At 36.8% G+C, this 25288-nt stretch overlaps 1 protein-coding gene across 6 annotated transcripts in view; it reads left to right on the forward strand.

Moving 5' to 3' along the window:
* Nucleotides 1-25288, forward strand: part of NRXN1 (neurexin 1) — a gene marked incomplete at its 5' end in the record, with an annotated part of 479408 nt that overhangs the window by 101782 nt on the left and 352338 nt on the right. For all 6 annotated transcript variants that reach the window (XM_083857909.1, XM_083857912.1, XM_083857914.1 and 3 more), the window contains 3 exons: nucleotides 15458-15580; nucleotides 20182-20563; nucleotides 21096-21286. In XM_083857909.1, the coding sequence (XP_083714035.1) occupies nucleotides 15458-15580; nucleotides 20182-20563; nucleotides 21096-21286 (696 nt within the window). The remainder of the gene's footprint in view (nucleotides 1-15457; nucleotides 15581-20181; nucleotides 20564-21095; nucleotides 21287-25288) is intronic.

The raw sequence follows: 25288 nt of genomic DNA on the forward strand, positions 1-25288 counted from the left end.
GTTTGCTCTTGCTTAGCTAAGAGAGGAGAAAATTGCCATTAGTCTCCTGGCAGACCATCAGTAAAATATTATTTTAAGTTCTCTTACTAGAAAACAGATGTTTTCCTTTTTTGTGTGTATGCTTCTTTCTTGTCTTTTCACTCTTTTCACCCATCTTACTTTTGTCTTTTTACACCATACATTCTACTTGTGATGCTTTAAAGATACAGCTGGTTTAACTAATCAAACACACAATAGTAATGTATCTGTGACTTTCTCAAGGCACAATGGTGTGCTCTGCAATAGCCACAGTAAAAGCTTAAAATCAAGGCTATTTATGTGAATTTGAAAATTAGTTGCCATAATTGGTGGTGAAAATCATTAGTTTAACATTCAGGTAAAGACTTTTTTAGCACTACCACTTAAATGTTTTCAAAAACCCCTTTAAGATTGCTGAAATTAATAGACTTTCCATTTGTGATATTTCAATGTACACTTTAATTTTTGCTGTGCCAGGTATAGATAGTTGTCAGTTTGGTGGATATTTGGGGCTGAGTCAGGGCCACAGTGTGGTTATGTATCAATGGGCTCTGAGCTCTGGAATACTGCCAAAGCTTCACAAGCAAAGCCCAAGGGAACAGCCTGAAGTGGACTCAAGTTGTTCCCTCTGAGCCTTCAGCCTGAGCTCTGAAAGGGGAGCAGGCAGTGGGAATTCCTCTAAAATACTAAATATGACAAGAGGACTCTTGGAGGGTAGGAAAGCAGAGATTGCTGCAAGCATGTAGCCTCTCATTTTACCAACAGGGACAAAGCAGCCTCCAGCATGTGCTGGATCTGTAAGAATAGACTGTCTTGAATTAATAAATCCTGATTTATATGCAAGGGAGCTATGCGTGTCTAGCTCATACTGGTCCTTGCAAATCTTTCATAAAAGAACTTTTCAGAAGAAGTAGACTAGGCCTTTTAAATATTTTAATGGGAAGAAGCACTTGAAAGTAAGTTTTTCATGTATAGCAGGTCCTAAATTTTTCTTATTTTACTTTTAAGCTTTCTTCTTTTAGCTTTTGAGAAGCGAGATGACTTAATCACATTTCAGGACTGGTGATTTAAATTATCCTCACAATTTTTTTTCCGTGACAGAAAGTGGGTGTTACAGTCAAATCTTGCAGGGATAATAAGGACTCCTGTTCTATCAGTGATAGCAAAGGAATTGAATAATATTTTCTTCTGGAGAAGAATATATAAAAGCTAATGTAATGTCATTCATATTAGTGAACTGGGCTGCCATGGCAGTCATTCCACAGTAAAGCTCTGCTCCCACAGGAATCTCTGCTAACACATTCATAAGTGATTGAGAGACAAAGATGAACGCTGAGATGATATTATTTGCAAATGCAATGGGATTATTTAAGAAAATCAAATGAAATGCTGTGTTTGAGGCTCCAAAATGCTGGATGACTGCACAGTAAAGTGGTAGGTGGAATTAAACAGCAATACACACAAAGTAATTCATGCTAGAAAGAAAATCACCTTAATTATGCGAGCGCAGAAATGGAATGTGGTGCCACTGAGCTGAAGAAATTGTGCAGTCATTGTAAAGAGCTCTTGTGAAACAGTTCAGTGCTCAGAAGTGACCAGAAATCCCCGTGGATGGGAGTAGCTGTGGGGAGAGGAGGTAAGACCAGAAGAGAAAGCAGCATGATGCTATTATGCAGTCATGGTTTATCTGCTTCCTGAACGCTCCATGTGTGCTCAGTTCCCGTTCCTCATGATTAACTTAAATGGGGAAAATACAGGTCACTGCAACAGGGAGGATTACAAGTATGGATTAGCTTTCCTACATGGGGCAGGGAAAAAAAATACCTGAGAGAATATGAATGTATTTTTATAAATATATGATTATATAGCCATAAGAAGCAGCAGGAGGCTAATAAATTGATTTTTTAAATGACATGGAAATACATCAAGGACTTTCTGAGATAAGGCTGTTTTTGCAGCTCCAGAAGTCCCAAACATGTCCATCACTGCAAGCTGTGACTATGTTAGAGTAGTAATTACTACAGAACAGTTCTGCTTTTCTGTGCTGCTCTTGAAAGCACAATGCTGAACTAGCTGGTCTTATGTGCCATTTCCCAGCTTAATTTGCAACTTCTTTCTCTAATTATTTCATCACTAGTTTATACTCTGTATTCAGAGCAACAGGAAATTGTTAGTGAAAGTAATCATAGACTCACAGAAACATTAGGCTGGAAAAAAATATAAATCTATCATCAACTGGGTTGTATACAGTCATTCTAAACTTTGTAATCAGATTCCATGAAAATTAGAGTGTTAACACACAGATGGCAGCAGATGACACAAGCCAATATTTCAACAAATTCTCAAAAAACCTTCTTGATTAACTGACAAATCAAGTCAAATTAGGGTAAGCCATTAATTAAAATGGCTCTTTTATATTCACTAAGCATTGTGAATTTTTTTTTTTTTTTTTTTTTTTTTTTTTTTTTTTTTTTTTTTTTTTACTTAGCAATAAGAGCTTTCTGGCCAAAAATTTTGGTCTGTAGCTCTTTAAAAAAGAAATTCATTGTTGGCATTGAGTATTAAGAAAAAATAACAGTAACTGGTGAGTTGATAATGTTTCTAAAGTTATACACAGATTAAAAATACTATCAGACTTCCTATAAAAACATCTTTCTTTGCTTTTTCTGCCTTTCTTTCTTAGGAGACTCTGTTTCAAATATATAATGTTCTTGAGAAGAACATTTATTAATATGCTTGCAAAGAACATTTGGAAGTGCTTATAAATTAAAATTCTATGGAGAAACACTCCAGTCTTTCTATTGTAATACTACAGTTTTGAAGACTTATTTTCAGGGAATGAAAACAGTTGTTTTTGGGTTTTTTTTTCCAAAAAAATCTGTGTAAAAACCTAAAAATCTATTTTTATAAAAATATTAAAATCATTAATAGTTTACCTCAGAAAGCATTTAAATCTATTAAGTAAGTGAATAGCACTTTTTCCAAAAACAAAGCCTTAGAAATTCAGTGGTGCTGTGTTATCTCAATAACTTTTCAAGGAAAACCAACCAAATTGCCATCTCTCTGCAGGTAGATACTGCTTTTCTGATCAGCACATCACATGCTCACAGCTGTCATTCTGTCCTAATATACAGCTGTAAAGAATTCATAGAATAAATGTTTGTGTTGTTTTTTGGGTTTTTTTTTTTGGTAATAGAATGGACATGCATTTGGTAGGAAAAAAGGGAAAGGGGAAACAGAATCAAGGAGAGTGAAATTGGAAGGGGGTGTCTGGTTCTCACTAGTGCAGCCAGTGAGCATTGCAGTAGGTCTGGCATATGTTGAGGGGAATTGCCAAGTTTCCCTCTCATATTAATAGACACTACTTCTAAGTGATTGAAAACAGTGCAACTAATTTCAGTGAGAGTCAGATCTGATCCTATTTTTCAGCTTTGTGTGATGAGGAGAGTCAAGCTGCTTAGAGAATGTTTGGCTCCCTCTTCTTCAATCAAAGAAAAGAAAGGAAAAATTATAAGGGTTCTAAACTAAAATTTTTCATAAATCAAAATTATTTTGATACATTTCTATGTTTGTTCTGCTGGAAGTCTGGAATAAATCCCTGGTAAGAAATTATTTTACTCTTTCAGCACTAAGACTAGTGAAATCTGTTTATAGACAGTAGAGAACAGCACATGTGCATAGAGCTTTTGTCCTTTCCATATGTAACACAGAAATTAGGTTGTCCACCTATTTGCACAAAGACAAGTTCACAGAATCTGGTCTGAGTAATCTGTGGCATTTTGATGGCCTCTCCTTTACTGCATCTGCAAAAACCTTTGTGTAAGTATGTATTAGTTTTAACTCCATGGTTGTTTCAGAAGGGTGGCTCTTTTATCCTTGCTTCACTTCTCTGCAGCAAGGCATGGTTTCCTAAGTTCAGTCTTGATGAAAGAGCCTAGCAAGCTCTCAGCTACATTATTCTTCATTAATGTTATAAGAACAGTAATTCATTTTCAATGTGCTTTTTTTTGAAGGGCTGATAACATTAAAAACATCTACCCAGTGCATGTCACTGATGAGGAGTTACTTATATTAAAAGCACTTACTCTGTATCTAGCACATTTTGCATTTATGTCTATTAAAATGCATGAAACATCTATCATAACATTTTTAGCACTCAGTAGCTTATTACTGGAACCACATAACTGCTTCCTTATTATCTCTTCTTGACAATAGCTTTAATGAATTATATTCAGGTAGCTGTTGAAATTTCCATCCAAGCACATTACTATTTTGGATGACATGTCAAGAGGTTAACTTATGCTCCCTTCCAGCTGATTTCTAGGCCTCAATCCATCAGACAAGTCACTTCAAAGGAGATATTGCTCTGTTGAGCTGAGACATCAAGATAAAGTTGGCTTTCTGAGATGCAGTCCCCTTTGGGAAGTGTGCAAGGAATTCTTCATCAGTTATTTGTTTAGGCAGTCTTGAAGCAACAAGACACAAGATGAAGACCAAGACATGGAATGAGAAAAAACAATTTAAGAAAAAAGGAAGCTGTGGTTCATATAGCTCATACTAATTCTTGGGTATTATTTCTCATTCATTTTATATTCTGTGAGATTTTCCTCCAGAGAGTGAAGTGCATGTACGTAAAAATAAAATTTCATTAGTTAAAAGTTCCTATCTGTCTCTGCACATTAAGACTTTTCTTACTGTTAGTAAAATCTGTCTGGAAAAGAAAGCTCAAATAGGTAAGTCAATTCCATCTTTCACTTACATACCATGAACTGTTTATATATGACTTGTGGAAATTGGATCAGAAGTGAAAAATAACAATCATGCTCACTGGCATTTAAGAAGTTACAATTTTACCAAAATGTAAGCACTATAATTGCTGAATATTGGTGCAAATTACCTGCTGAATTTTTGTTGTGGTTACTGGTATACTTTGAACTGTCTCTGCAGTTTTTGCTGTGTAACATTTCAGCAGCTTGAAAGCAAGTCTGCTGTTTTCTAGGAGGAAAACGACCACATCATTTGCTCTGGGGGAAAAAGTATTCTTGCATCTCCAGCTAACAGGAGACAGCTGACAGCATCACTGACATGATACAAGACACCTAGGAACTCAGCTGACAAGCTAATTGGCTGTGAATAAGAACAGCACTACCTCTGAAAGTCAGCAACATGGATTCTTGATTCCCTAAAATTGCATAAATCAAGATACAGAGCACACCTTAAGAAAGTGCAAGTAGGCACTTCTGTCAAGAAGCTAACTTGTTTTGTTAAATAAAAAATTGTCTCTTGCTGATGCTGAGCACAATCCTAAAGAGATGATAAATGGCACAAGAGCACTGGAGAGATTCTCTCAATTTTAAAAACAATTCCATGTACTAAAGTTATGCTTTTCTACTCAGGCATGCTAGAGTATACCCATCCAAGTCAGTGGAGGCTGATCGTAGAACAGGGATCAACCTTTGTATTCATCCATTTGTAATTTCTGAAAACAATCTGAAATGTCTATTTTAGTCCTTCTTCCTTGACTTCTGTCTGCCGAGAAGTATCCAAGAATAAGCAGTGTCAACAAAATTGTGCTTTTTGATCCAAGATGATTATAAAAATATTTTAAAACAATTAAATAATCGAAAATAATAAACATTTAAATATTATTCTTAATTAGGCAAAAATGTTATAATTCAGCATTTAAATTATAAAAAAGAAAACTACAAATAAAGGATATGAGTGTGAGATTTAGTTGTAACTATTTTATAACAACTGGTTTTGGGATGAAGACACCTGTAAATTAAGAGGAGCTTATTCTTAAAATAAAGTCACAGTCCAAATTCTCTTCCTTTCTATGCCAGCTAGTTTCCAATCTGCTTATTCTTAAGAACATTGTGCAAGATATAAGGGTAAAAAGAAATATTTAAATTGGTTTTTTTTCTGTTAATTTTACTAAACATAAAGATTTTTTTTTTTATAAAAAGGTAAATTGTGGACAAACATACTTAAGTTTTGCTTACTTATATTTTAAAACGTAACAAGTTTTGACAGCCATGGTTTTGATATAAATGGGCACAGTCAATATCAATGTCAGAAAGGCTAATGTGTCAAAGCTGTTTCTGCTTTTTCTTCCTGTTGTCACTTATAATCTAGCCAATGTACAACCAATATTCCAATTCTCTCAGTGAAAAAAAAAAATCAAATGTGAACCTACTTTTTCTACAAAGATTGCTGTAAATTCGGTTGTTTTTACTTCACTGGGTTGAAGTGGAAAGAAGTAGCACAGGTTTCTCTGGCTCCTAAGGGTACACTTGGAGATCAGCAGCATCTGTTGCTTGGAGCACTTCATCTCTTGGTCTTTTTTGTTCATTTGTTTATCAGCTGAATGACAGTGATTAAGGTCCAGATTATAAAAGTTATTTAGATAGCCATCTTATTGTGAAATCCTTCTTCCAAGTCATAATTCCTCCAGATCTCTTGGGCTCAGAGGGGACAGCAAAAATTCCCCTGGAAGCTGAGGGCAACTTATTTGAACACTAACTTGTAGAGATGATGTCTAAGGAAATGGAGATTATCAGGTGTAGGAAACTCCATTTCTTTGAAAACTTAAAGGAATATGCTTGCTGCTCCTAGAAATCCATGACAGGGAAATGTACATTTCTGCCTCTGTGTTTTTTAAGGTTTGAGTCTTTTGGTTTGGTAGTGCAGATCAGAATAATGAGTCTTCTGAGGTAAAAATTGAACCCTTCTTGGGAAAGGAGAAATTTAATTGAAATTCATCTTAGGATGGCTGTTTTCTCCTACTTTAAGCCACATCTCACAAATCAGTAGTACTGATAAAACTGTGAATTTATACAGAATTAATGAATATTAGAGATTCTGGCTGCCATTAAAGTCATATCTGAACAATGAATATTTACTTTTAAAAGAATTGAATTTCAACAGTGCTTTAGTACTATCATACATAGGCGTTCCCAAGTTCCCACATCAGTTCTCATGATTTTCAATCCTATTCTTTTTATAGAGAGGGAAAAAGTAAGTGCTAACAACTCCAGATGAATTAGTCATTCTTTTCTCCAGAAGTTTTACATAGTTTTTGTTAACTAAAACCTAAAGAGAATTTTCCATTGAAACAAGCTTTCAGAATTAGAAAGCTCAGTGTAATGCAAAAATCCTGCATGAGAGAATTTCAGTCTTTTGAAGGGATTAAAATTTCCCATTTTCTTCTTCATGTAATACACAAGTTTATGGTGGATAATATTTGGAAAAAAAGAATAAATTCAGTTAGGAAATGGGATAGAAGGGTTGTGAAATAGTTGCTTTCCTAATGTACAGCAGTAGCTTAGGTAGAATGAAGTCAAAGATATTGACTTGAAAATGTTTAAGTTTGACTTAAAAAAAAGTGCTCAAACATATTCAGCTTAAAATTTGTGGAATTTTTCATTATAGCAGCCATGTCAAGTTAATGTGAAAACAAATTGACAAAAGCCTCACAAAAAGTTTGTGGAAGTGAGTCTGCTGAATGCAAACTCACACTGATAAGTCTTGAATGCACTTTAAAAAATGTAGCCTGATTCAAGGCAGGATATGACCTTACAGTGTGACTGTAAAGCTGCACAATCTTTGCAAGTGCACATTTCTTTACCTGCAGCAAATACAAAGTAAATAATTTTGCACTCATGTTTTCTTTAAATTAGCATGATTAGAATCGCCATGTGTTGAAAGTTCACGCTCACCTCACCTACAGCAAAGTCAATTGTCAGGTTCACCATGGTATCCTAAAATGTCTCAGAGCATTCAGCAGTGAGCTGACAAAGCAACAACCATATTTTTCAAGCTCATTGACTTTGCTTTCATTCAGGGCCTTGGGGTAGATTCATACAACCTTTAGTACCTTTAGCACATTTTCTGATAGTCATGATCCTCAGAGAACACTATGAAAGAGAAGCTGTACTCATACGAAAAATACAGGGATCTAGCTGACTTCTGGGTTTAGCTGCTTTTAAAAGATACTTTTCTTTCATTATTTCCAAGAAAAAGGAAAATTACATGTCCTTAGGGCTGTTTGTGTTTCACTTGCTTAGATAGATGAGTTACAAAACTAAATAAAAATGCAACTGATTTTAAGCCATAAATGTTTTGAGTTATACATTGAGAGATATCTCTAGGATGGATTGGACATTTCATAATGCAGTAACGAAATCAGTTTTATCCTTTCATGTGCTCTGAGTACACAGAGTTGTAATTGCAACTTCAAAACCCTTTTTTTTTTTTTTTTTTTTTTTTTTTTCAGGAAATACAGTTCAAATTAATATAGATTCAGTTATTGACCAGCAAGGCACACTTTTGAGAGTATATGTCTGTCTTCTACATATCCTTTTGTCTAGCAGGGAAGTCTAGGGGCCAAGACTTGCAACTCTAAAGTTGATTGCTTTCTAATGTTTTTCTTACTTTTTCCATCTTGCTGAAATTGAGTACTGGTCCTATTTGTAGAGAATAGGATTTCACAAGGTCCTATTTGTAGAGAATAGGATTTCACAAGAAAGTGGTTCATCAGCAGCACCTTTCTTGGCAGAATCCTTAGATTTAATTTAGTCCACTGGATCTGCCTGTGTTCTGCCTTTCCACCTGGATCCACTGGCTCTGTTTAGACATCAGCTGTGTCACAGTGAATATCTCACAGCTCAAAAGAAATAAATGGATGAGTATGTGTGATATTGCACCCTAAATTAAACAGTTTCCAAAAGAAAGACAAAGCTGGGATGGGGAAAATGCACAGCAACTCAGACCATGGTCAGGGAAGCAAATTTAGAGAAAAGAGAGAAAACAACCAGGCTAGTGAAAACTGTGCCCTCAGAGCTGGATATGGTGTTTGATTCTTGGATTGGTTGTTTTCATATCCTTCCATGGATTTTTCTTCCCCAGTGAATTCACTGTGTATGCTGCTTCGCCTTGCTAGTGAACTAGATCAATATTAAATGCAGTCTGTTTGTAGTTTGATCATGTAGGGGAAGCCAGTAGAATTTTCAAAGTATCTTGTTTAGTTTTCTGCATTTCTGTATGAGAAATATAGATATGCCTCGATGGAAATATTTATTATCTTATTCCTGTTATTCTAAAGAATATGAGCAAATCTATTCTACAGCTGGAATGAAGGATGATGAATGATATTAGCAGCTCCAATCTCCTTCATTTTAATTTCTGAAATGTCAAATTTTGTTTTTTAAAAAGGGATAAAAATACCCTTAACTGCCAATACATTGCCCAAATTGCCAAAAGCAATTTTGCCTATAAAAAAACTATTGTGGGCTGAAGCATTTGGATCAAGCCATGCAAGATTGATATGTTTTTCTTGATACAATTCAGTGAATGTGCTATTCTTGTGGAATTTTCCACATGAGTCTGTTCGGGAGAAAACACAGTGGACAAAATTTCTTTGACTTGCAGTTAGATTTTTTTTCAAGTTATCCTATCAATTAGCTGCAAATGATAACCTGATACCCATCTCTGACATTTAAAAGGCAATGTAATTTTTCTGTTGGCAAGAAACCTGTTTAGCCAGGGAATTTTGGGATGATACAGGCACAGTTGTTTACAATACAGTTGATTCATTATATGAATTCACTTTTTAAAATCAGCTGTGCTAATGAGAGCTTTGGAAGACCAGTTTCTTGGGCCAGCCACAGAAAGGATAGTGAAGGTGCAGATGCCTTACCCTGTATGTCTTGTGTTTCTGTGTCTTGCTCTAGAGGAATCTCTCCTGAATTTTTTGTGCTGCAGCCTGGTATGTAACACAGATGCCTCGTGAGGTTTGCACAGTGACTGTGAGTCTGGCTGAGTGCTGGAACAGAAGCCCAGATTAGAGGCATGCTAAATTTACTCTGGAAAGCAGGATAACTGAGATGGTACAGGGTCCTCTTGTTCTGCACCAGGTATTTACAATGACACTCTAAGGTGTCTCTCAGAGCTGGTTATACATAGCCTGCTGAATCATAAAATATTTATTATTTTAGCTGAACTCTTGACAACTCTGACTTAAAGTAACATTCTCTATTAACTGAATTAATCTCAGGGTTTTGTCTTCTTGTCCAAATGCCACCTTATATTGATAGCTGTAGTATGCACAGTTTTCTATTAATAAACCAGGCTGAAACCACTGATTTTTCTTATTCTGACTAATAAATAAATAGTAGTGATTTACCTGTCTCTGGCTTGGGTTCCACTGGTTAACAGAGCATTCACTGAACCACCCAGTCTCCCTTGCTAGTCTCTGTTTGTGGTGCCTCTTTCTATATTTCGTGCTTCATATATATTTTGATGGCAGAATTGAATGCTCCAAGCATTTTGATATATGCCTTAGTGGTAGTAGGGAATGGCACTGTGAGAAACAAGTAGAGACAACTCATTTTGAACATGTTTTGGTGCAATGGAAGAGCTAGTATCTTCTTTCAAAATCATCAGTTCTGTTCAAGTAGTTGGTTAAAAGTAAAGTAACATAGGATAGATATTGATAAGAGGAAAAATTGTATGTATTAAAGTTAATTGACTGACTCAGAATTCAGCAAATCTTCAGCTCTTGAATTAGGCTGAATAAGCTCCTCACAAGGCAGTAAAGAGAATTGGAATCTCCAGAGAACATTTAGAATATTCAGTGTGCTGGAAATGTGATTTTTTTTTTTTTTTTTTTTTTTTTTTTTTTTTTTTTTTTTTTTTTTTTTTTTTTTCCTTTTTGAGGTTCATACTTTTTTCCTTTAACTTTGAAAGGGCTGTTAAGTTCCAGATGAGGTGCTGACAACAAAGGAAGCTCAGCTTTGGATGCCAAAGTAAACACATAACTGGAAATGTTTGGGGCTTTATATGTCCTAGTTCATAATGAATTGCACCATCAAGATTTGTACCTGTATCGACTGACTGCACAGTCTGCATTTTGCTTTGTAAAAAGGTGTTTCTACAAGCAATTATCTGCTTTTAAATGGATGTGGAAATTTTACTGGCGTGATGGACTCTGAACAAACTGTGGTAGCCATAAAAGTGCCAGTGCTTGTTTTATTTGGTACTATCCATTTTCTCTAAGGATGCATAAAATCTGGTAGCTATTTGAGCCTTTAAAAATAGGAAAAGAGCTGAACATATACATTGATAATAAATTTAATACTTTAGCAAGAAGAGCTACTTAGTGGATTTCTTTTTTGCAGTTTGCATCTTGTCTCAGAAAGAAAAAGTTTGCGATTAAGGCTTTAGTATCTGAGAGAATCAGTAGCTCAGAAAGTGAGCCAGTGCTGGCTGGTGTGTGAAGCAAAATAACTGTGTACTGTCTAGAAAGAGACAGATGAGTTCCAGAGGAAGGACAGTATAGAAAATAGGAGGGACATAAGTTTGGAAAAATAGTATTATTGTAATAATTTTGCAGAGACTCCATTATCTTCATGCAGAAAAAGCCAATTCTTTATCATCACAACTGATTTTATACAGCTTTTACGGACTTCATGTGCAACTTTAATTAGTTAATAGCTTTCTTGCCAATTACTGTATTGGTTAGTAAAATGTATGCTACTTGTCTATCAAATTTTTCTAATCTTGGCTTGCTTATATATTTTCTTTACTGATTCTCGTGGGACAAATCCCTTTTTATTGCAGGTGCATTTGTTTTTCAACTCAGGAATAGGTTGTTATGCTAACGAGTTTTCATACTAAGATTGTTTTTGCATGGGAACTTGCAAATTACTTAGAGGAAGTGACAGGCTAACTTTGGCAATTTAGCAGAGCAGACCTGATTTTATGAAGCCTTTCTTTTATGACTCTTTTACCTGTCATGACATAGTATCAGTCCATGTAAAACAAAACAAAGTTATATATAAATATTTTTTTAATTGGGAGATATAGATCAATTTCTTTTAAAAAATCCCAGAACAGCCCTCACGTCTTGTGAAAAAAAAAATAGAAGAAAAGAAAAGTGGCCTATACTGATTCTTATTTAAATACACTTATTTAAGAGCACTTTCTGCTGATGTGATTTAAATGGAATTAGATCAGTGTAAAGTCAGAATAAGGCTGTAGAGCCAATGATTTAGTAGATATGAATTTATAGTAGATTCACCATAAGAACTATAACCAGGGCAGAAAAAGAGTCTGTACCATTATAATCTCAATATGATGCTTAAATTAATTTCAAGTCAATATATTTGAAAGTCAGTGAGGATAGTACTAAAATGAACTATGTTTCAGGTTGACCAATGCCATTTAACAAGATATGTTAAGAGTTTTCTCCTGCAATTCTGGTAGTCTCGTGGTATCAATGCATTCCTACATGGTTTTGTGTTTAGGCATTTAGGCAATTTTCTCCTAAATACTCTGCTCACAACCATATTTGTTGCTTTTTTGTGGGAAAGCATGTCCTTGGCCAGGAAGCAGCCCAAGAACTGCATTATCACTGTAATGGTAAGCATCCATCCTTCCTTATCTCCCTCTTCAGCTGCCATGGAAAACTGTCCTACTTTGCAGAGATGCAGCATGATGGGACAGATGGATACACAATCCCTGGACACTGTACCTTGCTATTTTGTAGTTTCTTGTACCCTCTCTGACAAATCAAAAGCCCTTTTTCTCTGTTCAGCCCCAGGAAAGAAAGGTCTCTTTTCCATGTAAGTGGATAGTTTTTCTAAGGCCAGGACTCTTTTCAGTGCACTGCTCCCATGGTGTGTCATACCAAGGTTTGTCCTTTTTAAAGCCCTTTCACCAGGGGTCCCCTAAATCCTCTTTTGGATTGCGTGTGGTGGGAACAGGAAGCTTATATGGAGTTCTGACCTGATTTTTTTTACTCGGAGTACTCTTGCAAGGAATATAGACTAATGCACAGGAAAACACATTCAATTTTACAACAGGAAGAGTTTACAAGTCCCCAGCCATTAAAAGAGAATAGATAGATTTGCCTGTAAATGTGAGCAGCCAAGTTGGATTAGATATTAATATACACTGGGGCACCTTTACACTAAAGGGACACTACAGAGGGCTGTTAATGTGATAGTAAATTAAAATTGCATGTGCTGTTAGGTCTTTTAGAGATCTGAAGCAAGATAATGGAGACTAAGTGGTTCAACTACTTTAAAAATTTAAAAAAAGGAGGTTGTACTAACTAACAAATAAGTATGAATATGTTTACAATAATATTAAATGGTGTATGCCTCAGCAAGCCTATTGCCTGCCATTAAGATTTTGCTCATGTTATTTTAGCATTTTTTATAAATCCATCTTTTGTCTCCAAATCTAGGTAGAAGTTACTTCCGTTGAAGTGCCTAAAAGAAATTACTTAAAGGTTTAGTTACTGCATCTATACCAGCACATGCAAAGAGAATATTAGTCACTTAAGCTTTATGCAAAACTGGTCTTTCTCTTGTCAAAGAAAGCAAACATTTAAGGAACAGAATGATTCAAGTAGTTGACCCCTTCTGCTGGGTTCGACCACCTTTCCTATCTTGGTGTCAATACAGAGACACAGAGAAAGTGTGTTATGAGGCTCTCACTGCCTTTACTTTGCATTTTTGTTCCTGGAGATCCCTTGGCATACCCAAAATAGCAAAGGTTGCATATAAAAGCAAGGCAATAAACCAATTAAAAAAAATGCTGACTGAAGATGGAAAACATCTGAGGTGAAAACTGTCCAATATGATGAACAGCTACATCAAGCTCTTAGTGTACTTTTCCCTCTGTGCAGTTCTGAAGTCAGAGAGGCTTTGATTTTAGGCTTTGATTTTATTAACAGATCTCACCCATCACAGTTAGCCTGTGCTGGATGGAAAAGAATCCCAAGAGAAAAGTGGGAACTTTTTAGAGCTAGTTGCATGTCCCTTTCGGAGCAAGACTGACACATGGGATAGAGTCACTTGGAAGGGAGCAGTGGAGATAATGGTCTGACTTAGGGTAACCCCAATGTTTCTGTGTCAAAAGTTATTCTGTAATGTGCCTCTTTTACAGAATCATAGGATGGATCAAGCTGGAAAGAACCACAGTGGGGCATCTGGTCCGCTCAGAGCACATGGCACAGGAGTGTGTCCAGATGGTTCTTGAATATCCCCAGGGAATGGGAGGATATCCACAGCCCATCTGGGTAACCTGTTCCAGTGCTCTGTCACCTGCACAGTAAGGAACTTCTTCCTGATGTTCAGGTGGAACTTCCTGTGCCTCGGTTCCTGCCTGTTGCCTCTTGTCCCATTGCCCAGCACCACCGAGCAGTGCCTGGTCCATCCTCTGGCCCCTCCCTGCAGATACTCATAGACATTGATGAGGTTCCCTCTCAGTCTTCTCTACGGGAGGCTGAACACTCACAGTTTTCATCCTTTCCTCATCAGAGAGATGCTCTTGTCCCTTGATCATCTTTGTAGCCCTCCTCTGGACCAGCTCCAGGACCTCTGTATCTCTCTTGCACAGAGGAATCCAGAATTTAATTGACAACTTCTAGTTGTCAGCAGCATTTATTCTGCCACAGGAACTGAAAAATAGGCCAGGGATGTCTGTTTTACGAGAATGTAATTTGTTTATTGCAGATTAGTTTTGCCTTTTGGACAGTCACCACATGAGTTTTGGTCGATTGGTTCAGCCACTTGTTCTATCATCTATTCATATCAATGACAGTACAAAGTCAGGATTTTTCTTTCTCTCTTTCACTTCTTGATCAACAGTGCAAGGGACGATTCCCATAATCCTTTTCTTATGAGAAATATTTTCCTGGGCATTAAAGGTATCTTTTTTCCTAGGTTTGTGAATACTTTGGGTATCACAAGTACATTGTGCTATACACAGAATTTACATAAAATGTGATTGCTGTACTGCTGACAAAATAGCAGATTTAAATATATATATATATATATATATATCCATTAAATGCAAAAGGAAATGGCTTGAAGAACTGCTAACAGAAGAAGTTGCTGAATGTGAATATTAGCAAGTCATCTAGATCAGCTAATAGATGATCTGAGAAGTCCTAATAAACAGAAGCTAAACAAATAGAGAAGTTGACATAGATTAAGAAAAATATAACACACATTTATCACTTTTTATTTCACACCAAATTATTTTTAATAAAGGAGCAAAAATTCTTTCTTGCAGATCTATACTTGAAGTTCTTTTGGCTCAGTAATCCCATTTCTTAAAGACCTGTATGAGTTTGAAAAGTGAATAATTAAATCCAAATTGACTGTGCCTATTTATGAAAACCTGGTGCATATACAGTGTGTTTACATAGTTAAATAGACTTTAGAAGTGTTTTAATGTAGTAGTTCTGCAGCATACAGTATATAGTAGCTCTATATTTTGCTTATACTTGGTAATTTTCTTGCTTGATGTGACTTTTGGTGAGTTTTAACATTTGCCCAGCCAGTCTCTCTGTTTCTCACTTTCTCTGTGAGGTTCACATGTAAACTGCTTTAAAGATTGCATAATGACTGTTTGGCATGTCCTACAGGCAAAGGCCCAGAAACCCTTTTTGCTGGCTATAACCTCAATGATAATGAGTGGCACACAGTGCGTGTGGTGCGACGAGGAAAAGGTTTAAAGTTAATGGTGGATGACCAGCAGGCTGTGACAGGTACTGTGCCATTGTGATTCCATGATTCCATGTTGTTGGGGGAAAACACAAAACAAAAAACAAAACAAAAACCCAAAACCCACCAAATGAAAAATGATAGAAGTAAAATGACTTTAGCTGAGATAAACAGATGCTTTTTATTTTTCTCTTCTTGGGTAAGATTCAAAATTCATGTTATGCATCTTGGAATGCTGGTGGAAGAAGTGTGTTATTACACTTGATATTAGTGTTGCTTTAAGGTTGCTATTGAAGTGAATGAAAACCTTCATGCTGACTTAAATGAATGTTTTTATACAATGATTGGAGAGAAGTAATTTGGTACATCACTAATGAGAAGGCAAGCAAAATGCTTTTGGCAACACATTGTTAGGGCTAAACTCTAAGCCACTGCTGGAAGAAAGAATTTAATAAACATTTAAAGTATATTCTACTGTGGTTTGAATCTTGCATCAACTGTCCTCAATAATTATATATTAGGCAGCATGTTTTTCTCAAATACTAAAATAGCAGTTGGGATGAGAGAGGAAAAACGACATGATGCTAGCAGATGATAGAAATGTAATTCTATATTTATATTACCAGAAATGTTAATAGAGAGCACATTGATTTTGTCCTGTACAAGGCAATGCTTATATGCATGTTGTTAATAGCCACTGATCTGGCTTCTGGCCCTGATTCCTTCCACAGCGGAATGTGCCTAAAATTTTTATTAGCTATTCAAAATAATCCTTTGGTTTTGTGTAGCATTAAACAACTTTTATCATTGGTTTTAAGCTTTGTAAAAATGGTCACAATTTAAATGGTTTGGGCTTTTTGAAAGAGGAGTGTAATTTCTTTAACAGTCCCTTTTCACCTCAGCAGAACACTGAGGGCTGTGTCACTGGTAGAAAAATAATTCATATAGTTGCAAGAATGTATTTTTTAGAATCAGAAATTACAAATATATCTTCCAGTGCTGAAGTCTGTGAATATTATGATGCCTAGGGTCATTTTCCCAAGAATGTAAATGACCTAAATAATTTATTTTTGATAATAGATTTATAGTATGGGAGGAAGTATATAAAAAAATATTATAAACTTGCTGCTTCAACTGCCACTCAAGGCAGATTCTAATATAGAGAAAACTGTTTAGATCAAAATCCATTGCAAGATCCAAATGTGCAGTTCCTGGACCCCTCATGCCAGAGTTCTAATTTACAAATACTGCAGGTTACGTAACCTGGGTTCAGCATTCTGCTGCAACACTTGTATTCTTTCCACAACCCAGTATCTACATCCAAAAATGGCCAGTTGACTTGAATTCCCTCTTAGTTCTTCAAACTGGAAGTTGTCTGCATTTGCATAATGTTTGCAGATGTTAAATGTTATTAATCCAAAAGGAGAAACTCATCCCAATATTTTGGAGGGGAAAAAAGACATCCTAAGCTTCCTAAACTCCCTGTAGGAATCTGTGTGGCCAATCTGTAGCCTCTTCCACCACTGAGAAGGAACAGAGGGAACTTTAAATATGGGTAATCTGCTGTTAGTTCCATGAATGTCCCATTTCCTTCACAGAAATGCTTTATTGTTGTGTAAGTGATGAGATTTTTTGGTTTGTTTTATTGGAGGGTGGAGAGGTTTTGTTGTTTTGGGGTTTTTTTTAACACTTTATGTTTTACAAGCCTTTACGAGTTTAAATTTCAAATGTATGCAATAGAATTTAAAGTGTAGTAGCTTTAAATTTCCTGAAAGGATAGGAAAAGAGTTGCCATATGACATTAAAATGTCCTTGTTCCAAATTGCTTAGAATTTTTCTGATGTCCCAAAATTCAGAAATTTGGTTAAAATACAATCTATTAATTTTTCATGGGAAAGGTTGTTATATAATTTTATGAGGAGAATAAGGAAGTAAACTGACTGCCTACTAAAAATTCCAGCTTTCTCCTGCCACATGTTGTTTTCCTTTTTTGATTCCACTTCCTATGCCATATCTGAAAGAAACCTCATCGGATCCAGAAAGCTTAAGCTAGAGGAAAATCCATTACATAATTCAACCTGACTTTCCAATTTTTACAGATTATAAAAAACCACTTGTTCATTCATGAGTTGTCCTTGCTTCTCTTTGACAAATGCATAATGTGTTCATGGATACACAATAAGTCAGAGTCATAACTAGCTTTCATTGGAAGCCATGCAGGTGGATTTGAAGAAGTTATGCATTATAAATGAGTTTAAGTACTTCCAGCCCTGATGACCTTTATTTTCTTAGATTCTATAGAAAATAAAAGTGGTTGGAATGTCGCTAAATTTGGATAACAGAATAGCTTATGGTTATGAACACAATTTCAATTGCCGTTTTGTATGATGTTTTTCCACAAACCTGACAAACTTTAAAAAAATAAAGAGGAAACAACCAAAATCAGATTAAAAAAAATGCCACTACCAAATCCCCAAAAGCCCAACCTTGTAAGTACAAACTACATTCTCTTTTACTTCACTGCTGCATTTAGAAATTCTGTGGAACATTATCTGAAATCTCAAGTCCTGTTTGCATGTTTGTAGAACTGAAAGGTTGGAGGGATATTTGGGATGTGAGCCCACATTCTGAAACTTTTTATTACTATGCTCAAGAAAGAAATACATTCAATGTCATGGGGATATTGTGATACAGACCAAAGCTTGGTGGATTTTTGCCTTGACATTATTGGAATGCCATCTGAAGGGATACAAGACTGGAATTTATAATGTTCCTCTCTGAATACTGATCCTCAGCTCTTTGGCTGTGATCCAATATACAGCTCTTGTCCCAGCAAAAATTATACATTTGGCATTTTTCAAGACAGCTCCCTGACTCATTACTGCATGGAAGAACCCACTTTTGCTTAATACATTCAAGGAAAGTGGTATCTTCAGAACTGATGTTTAGAAACAAGAACATCAAGAAGACTGTCCCTGGGGTTTAAGGTGCCTCTTGCAGTGCTCAGCCCCGTGAGTGCAGATCCCAGGTGGTGGTGGTGTTCAATGACAAGTTCTCCTACAGAACTCATCCCAAAGCTAAGTAAGCTACTTGTAAATATTTATCATAAATTATTAGAGCAATTTTTGTGCCTGAATGGTATTAAAATTTACAGAGCTATTTTCCCTGTTACTTCACTGATGTCTGTACTTATATCTTGGTGCTGTGGCTTAACCTGCTCATGACTTCATCTCCCTGGGCAAATCCCAGATATCAACATTTCTCTTTTCCTTGTCTTTTCCCTGTCACACACATGTCCACAGACACTTGCTTATGACACGTACAAAGGTACAGCTGTGTTAGCTTCCTCCAGGCTTTGTGCACCAGTTCTGACATGTCCAGCCTGGGGCAGTGCTCACACTCTGTCTTGGAATAGAATATTTGAGGATGATCAGAGTGAAGAACCTGGCTTGTCAACAGCTTTTCCACTGTGGGAACTTCTATTAGAGCAGTTTTATGCTAGTATTTAGTCCAGCTTGGCTAGGTCTGCTCTTCACCTTCTCTGTACTCTATGAGATACATGAAACAGCTAAGGAACTGGGGAATCTAGGCCATGGTTTGCAAAAGGTACATTAAGTGGTGAAATTCATTAGTAATAAGAAGCTGTTTTTCCACACAATGTGACCATGAATCAGCCCTGTGAAAATACTGCCCTACTTCTTTAAAATAAGCATAGAAAAAAAGTGGAAGTTCTGTCAGAAAAGGGAACTCTTCAGTTAACACAATTTTGATGTGCTGGGTAAGGTATTTAATAACTAGCTTAAAAACTTACCTGACCTGTATGCAGTGTACTTTGACAGTGCTGATCTTTTCCTCCAGATGAGCTTTACACTCAGCAGATTTCAGGCTTCTTGCTCTGTAGTGGTCCTTGCATGACAGAGAGAACTCAAAGGCAACTGTGGAGTTTGTTTTTGGACCCCTTTCTGATGTAAGCAAGTCCCTTGTTTTTCCCAGGATTACAAAACATTGGCATGTACCCTTCCTGTGGGTTTTCTGCTCAGCCCATCTCTTGGGCTCTGCCCCTTCTCCCATGGTTTATCTCCATGGTACAAAGCCAGCAGCTTTCAGCAGCTCTCCACCCTTGTCACACAGGGCTTTGCAGCAGGGCTGGCATTAATGTACCTAAGACAGCTGAAACAGGAATCCTTCCTACCGCTAGTCAAATCATGCACACTGAAGCAAAACACATGGAATAAAATCTCTGAGGCTGTTCTGTTTCTCTTTCATGAGACTCTGATGTTGGTGTAGCTCCGAGATTTGCTTTTGTGATCCTCATGTTAAGTAATTGCACTTGCTTATAGTAAAACTCCACATATGGTTAAGTGTAATTAAAGTGAGGGATTTTGTCGGCAATGTAATGTACTCTGGTAAAGTGTTTCAGTTCAGAAATCTTGCTGTTGGCCTTATCCAAATGTACTGAATGCTTTGGAAAGTCTCCTGGATTTGCAAGTAATTAGGATGAATTTGTAAGAATTCCCCTTGGGGCCAGCAATTGGACTTGCATATTCTGAAAAGTGTGAAAATTATGCAGATACTTAATCATATGATGTGCTCTTTGACCTCCCATTTCAGACACTAACACGTGTTTTCTTGTTGCTGTTTAAAGGTCAAATGGCTGGCGATCACACACGACTGGAATTCCACAACATAGAAACAGGAATAATAACAGAACGGCGCTACCTGTCTTCTGTGCCTTCTAATTTTATTGGGCATCTACAGAGTCTCACATTTAATGGCATGGCATACATTGACTTATGTAAAAATGGAGACATCGATTATTGTGAGCTAAATGCAAGATTCGGGTTCAGGAACATCATAGCAGACCCTGTAACCTTTAAAACAAAAGCAAGTTATGTTGCACTGGCCACGCTACAAGCGTACACATCTATGCACCTTTTTTTCCAGTTCAAAACCACCTCCCTGGATGGATTGATACTTTTTAACAGTGGCGATGGAAATGATTTCATTGTGGTTGAATTAGTAAAAGGGTATGTATGGATTAGCGTAACGACAAAACCAGTCCATTCGAAATGTGTGTGCAGGAGGAATACACAGGAAAGTTTAGGATGCAAATCTTTTTTTTCTGACTGGATAGATGTGATCGATAAATGTTTCTTCATGTTGAACTTCATGTGCTTTACTGTGACTCTTTCTTTCAGATGAAGCTAGATGCCTGAAATGTATGAAAGTAAATAATAGGTATAACTTCTCTCGTGTTTACCACAAAGAAGTGCTAGTTTGTAGCCTCCCTCTTGTTCTCTCTCTACGTATGTATGCATGTCTTGGTACATGGAGTGCTTGTTGCTTTCCAGAAACTTGGGACTGCACCTCAACTCATCCAAACGAGTGGCAATTTCTCGGAATGACAGTTGCTTCCCCATCTGGCATTCATTGTTGTCTTCTGGTTTTGCCAGCTCTGCTGAAGAGTACAAGCAAATAGAAAATATTAGACATATTAATTATTGCTCCCTTGCTATGTAAAGAAAAAGGAAACTTTTCCAATTTTTTCTCTTTTCCCAGGTATTTACATTATGTGTTTGACTTGGGAAACGGTGCTAACCTCATCAAGGGAAGTTCTAATAAACCTCTGAATGACAATCAATGGCATAATGTTATGATATCAAGGGATACCAACAACCTTCACACTGTAAAGATTGACACCAAAATCACAACACAGAGCACAGCAGGAGCCAGAAATTTAGATCTCAAAAGTAAGTACAGTTATTCTTGTATTATCTACATTGAGGGCCATTACTGAATAGTAAACAGAATAAATCATGTATGTAAAGTACAATATAATTTTGTAGTATTGTATGAAACCTTTTATTTTACAATAATCAAAATGATCACAAGAGATTACATCACCTTAACCTGACAATTCCATCTTAGTAGTGCTTCTGCACAGGTACATACAGCTTTAAACATGTGAAGATCCCATGAGAATAATAATAATAAAAAAAAGAGTAGGAAATTATAATAACACAAAGTGGCCCATATAAACCAAAATATAGTTGAGGGACTTAGGGAGGCCTACAATATCTATGTAAAAACTTGACTTTTACATGAGTATACGTTATATAACTAACATAATATACTCATCTAGATATGTAATGTATCATAATTTCGATTGCAGGTGGGGTAAACTTTGTTTTACATCACTGAACCTACATATTATAAATCCAGCTAGATTCTTAAAATCCTTTTTTTATGAACATATGTATATTTTATAATAAGTGATAGCGATTAATTCTATGGATTCATTTCTGAAAAGCTAATTTGCATCTGAGGAAAATACCTTTTTGCAAGGATGTATAGGCATATTTTAAAAATAATGATTATCTAATCAGGTATAATAATGTATATTCTGGTCATGTTAAAAATTAGTGTGTGTTTTACTATTCTTTAAAAAGTCTCTTGGCAGGAAAACTGAAATTTCATAACAGTCAAAGAAATATGATATTTCAAAAGCCAGGATGTTCAAAGTAGATATTAATATTCCATCAAGAGCTTATTCCTTGCTGCATTTTCTTTTAACTGCCTCTGAGTCACAGATAATGAGCTGACCTTGGTAATTATGCTGGATTTTGTGATATTTTACATGTTTGCCTCACTTGAAAGTGCTATTAAGATAGTAAGAAAGACTGTGAAAACAGTATCCTGATATGTCATAATCTTCAACAAGACATTCTTTTATTTAAAAACCTAGCATTTCTGATAAAGTTTTTTGGATGGCTCACACTCCATTCCTAAAGTAGCAATTGGGATTTATGCCATGTTATTTCTCGGGTTTACATTCTTTTAAACATCATCGATTTTTTTTTTTATTGAAACAGTTTTATGTTTCAGCATTGGTTTTGATGCTGTAGAAAAAGCATCCAGCTTTTTCCTTGACATTTTTTAGATGGCAAGTACTACTTATGCATATGTCTATGTCTTTAATATGTTTGGCTTTTTTCCTAGCGGTTAAATCAGGCATGAGTAGGGGGAAAAAAAACAAACCTATATATATATATATATATATATATATATATATATAAAAAAAAGGAAAAAAAAGCTGTTGTGAGCTGATAATTCCACAGCCATTTTATTCAACGTATTTTTCAAAGCGATCATGGTGGGTCTATGGCGTGTGGCGTTATTTAAGGGAAGCGGATCAGGTTGTCTCCATGTGCTGGATGAGGGCACTAGAGAGCGCTGTGATCTCACCGAAGGCGCTGCCCAGCCAAGGCTCAGGCGAGGACAACCTGCAAAATCCAGCCTCCCTTTGTGTGCGGCACTTTGAAAATGCTACTTTCGCCTTACGCTTTTGAAGTAACACTGTGCCCATAGCTGCCGCGTTTTCTAACCTTGAATTCCTTTGGGGGAAAGAAAAAAAAAAAAAAAAAAAAAGGAAATGAGCATGAAAAAAAACCCCATACTGAGACTTGAAGCGAGTAAGATGAATTGTGTTAGATGATTTTCTGTAATTCACCACCCAGAGAATGTGGATAGTGAAAGAATAACAAGCTGACATATTCAGTGCAGGAATATATAGCAAGCACCTCTCTAAAACTGGTCTAGCATACACAGGTCCTCAACTTCTGTCTTCTCATAATAGTATGCCTCATTTTATTTTATTGTTTTAAATGTATTATACTGCATTTTGCTCTGTCAACTTCCTTTAAATATCATAGAGTATACATAATGAGAATTTTGGTTGGGTTTGGGAGGGGATTCAAGATGATACTTTTTAGCCAGCAAGCTAAAAGAGAGAAAAAAAATGCCCTTTATTACTGTTTTTCCTTCCTTTGTATTTAGTAGAATTGATCCACTGTAGTTGCTTCTTTTCTATTTTATGCCTGTGTTTCTTATGGTGACGTGTTTCTGTTGTGCTATAGACACTCCATATACTTTCCTGACATAGTTACAGGTAATTGTTCATTGTCCTGTACTATCTTGGCCTTAGCAACAAAGAAGCAAATGCAAAATCACACTTCCTGCTACTGGTATCAATAGTTCTGCTTAGCTAGAGTTATCATTAGGTAAAATATAAATGTATGGAGATAGTATAAAATCTGAAGCCATCCTGAGTAGTTGTAGAGTTACCAGATTTCTGATTTTGAAATCCAAGCTGATCCTAGAAAAAGAAATCCACTATATGTGGGTTTTTGCAAATACACAGAGAATTCAGTGCAAAGATAAGACACAGATTGTGTTGTCGAGCCTGCACAGCATGGAAGTTGTCTGGGAGAGCAGACAGCTGCCATAAAAGTATGGAGAGAGAAATTCCAATATATGTTTCCTTTTGGGTGTTGGATTTGGCTATATAACACAGAAAGTTAATTATCACACACATCAGTTCCCTGCATAACCTCTGGTACAATTTCAGCAGCTACCTGTGGAAACACATATATTACATCCCGCAGCCTAATTATTGCTGTAATTAGATGAGTAAATTATAAATTGGAGACAAATAAATGAGTGAAAATAATTCTGTGTTTGGATTCCAAGAACTGTGTTATTTTTCCTCGCAGGGAAAATTAGCAAAGTTTGCTGAGGTGCAGTTCTAGCAGATAACCCGTAAAGATAAATGAGTCTGAACAGCAAAAGCAGTACAGCTCAAGCCTGCCAACACAGTTACACAGCAAATTTTCTTTCATGTATTTCATGAGCAGATTCCCTGTCCTGCTCTCAGGATAGCTCAGATGGTTGGTGTGGCTGCAATTCAAGGCCTTGGAAGAGTTGGGTGGAGGGGAATTCTTGCTTGTTGTACTTGATGCTGTGCTCTGATGTTCTGAGGGGTCTGAGTAGATTCAAAGGGCACAGAAAAACAAGAGAAAATTAAGTTAGACTTCTTTGATGGAGTGACTACGTTGGTGGAAAAGGGAAAGATTACAGATGTCATTTATCTGGACTTCTGTAAAGCCTTTGACACGGTCACCCACAACATCCTTTGCCCTAAACTGGAGAGAGGTGGATTTAATGAGTGGATTTATAGACGGATAAGAAAGTGGTTGGACAGTTGCATCCAGTGGTGGTCAACAAGTGAAATTCCTGATGGGTATCACTGACAAGTGATGTCTCTCAGGGGTCCTTGTTGGTACCAGTGTTATTAAATACCTTCAGTAATGACATAGAGGGATTGAGTGCACCCTCAGCATATTCACTGATGATACCAAGTTGCATGGTGTGGTTGGCACACCTGAGGACAGGATGCCATCCAGAGGGATCTGACAAGCTGGAGAAGTGGGCCCATTGTGTTGTCATGTGGTTTAATGAGATTAAGAGCAGGCACTGCACCTGGGATGGGGCAGCCCCCAGTGTGAACACAGGCTGGGGGATGAACAGATCAAGAGCAGCTCTGCCTCAAAGATCTTGGGGGTGCTGGTGGATGGGGGCCTGGACATGACCTGGCCACACATGCTGGCAGCCCAGAGAGCCAAGTGTGTCCTGGGCTGCATCAGGAGCACCGTGGGCAGTAGGGGAGGGAGGGGATTCTGCCCCTCTGATCTACCCTGCTGGGACCCCACCTGGAATATTGCATCCAGCTCTGGGGTCCCAGCACTCGGGGGATTAGGACCTGTTGGAGCCAGTACAGAGGAGGCCACCAAGATGATCTGAGGGATGGAACACCTCTGCTATGAGGAAAGGCTGAGAGGGTTGGGATTTTCATTCTGGAAAGGAGAAGGCTTGGGGATGACCTGATTTTGGCTAAACCTGATTTTGTTCCTAAA

Source organism: Zosterops lateralis (genome assembly GCF_965231275.1).
Source record: "Zosterops lateralis genome assembly, chromosome: 3".
Classification (NCBI taxonomy): domain Eukaryota; kingdom Metazoa; phylum Chordata; class Aves; order Passeriformes; family Zosteropidae; genus Zosterops; species Zosterops lateralis.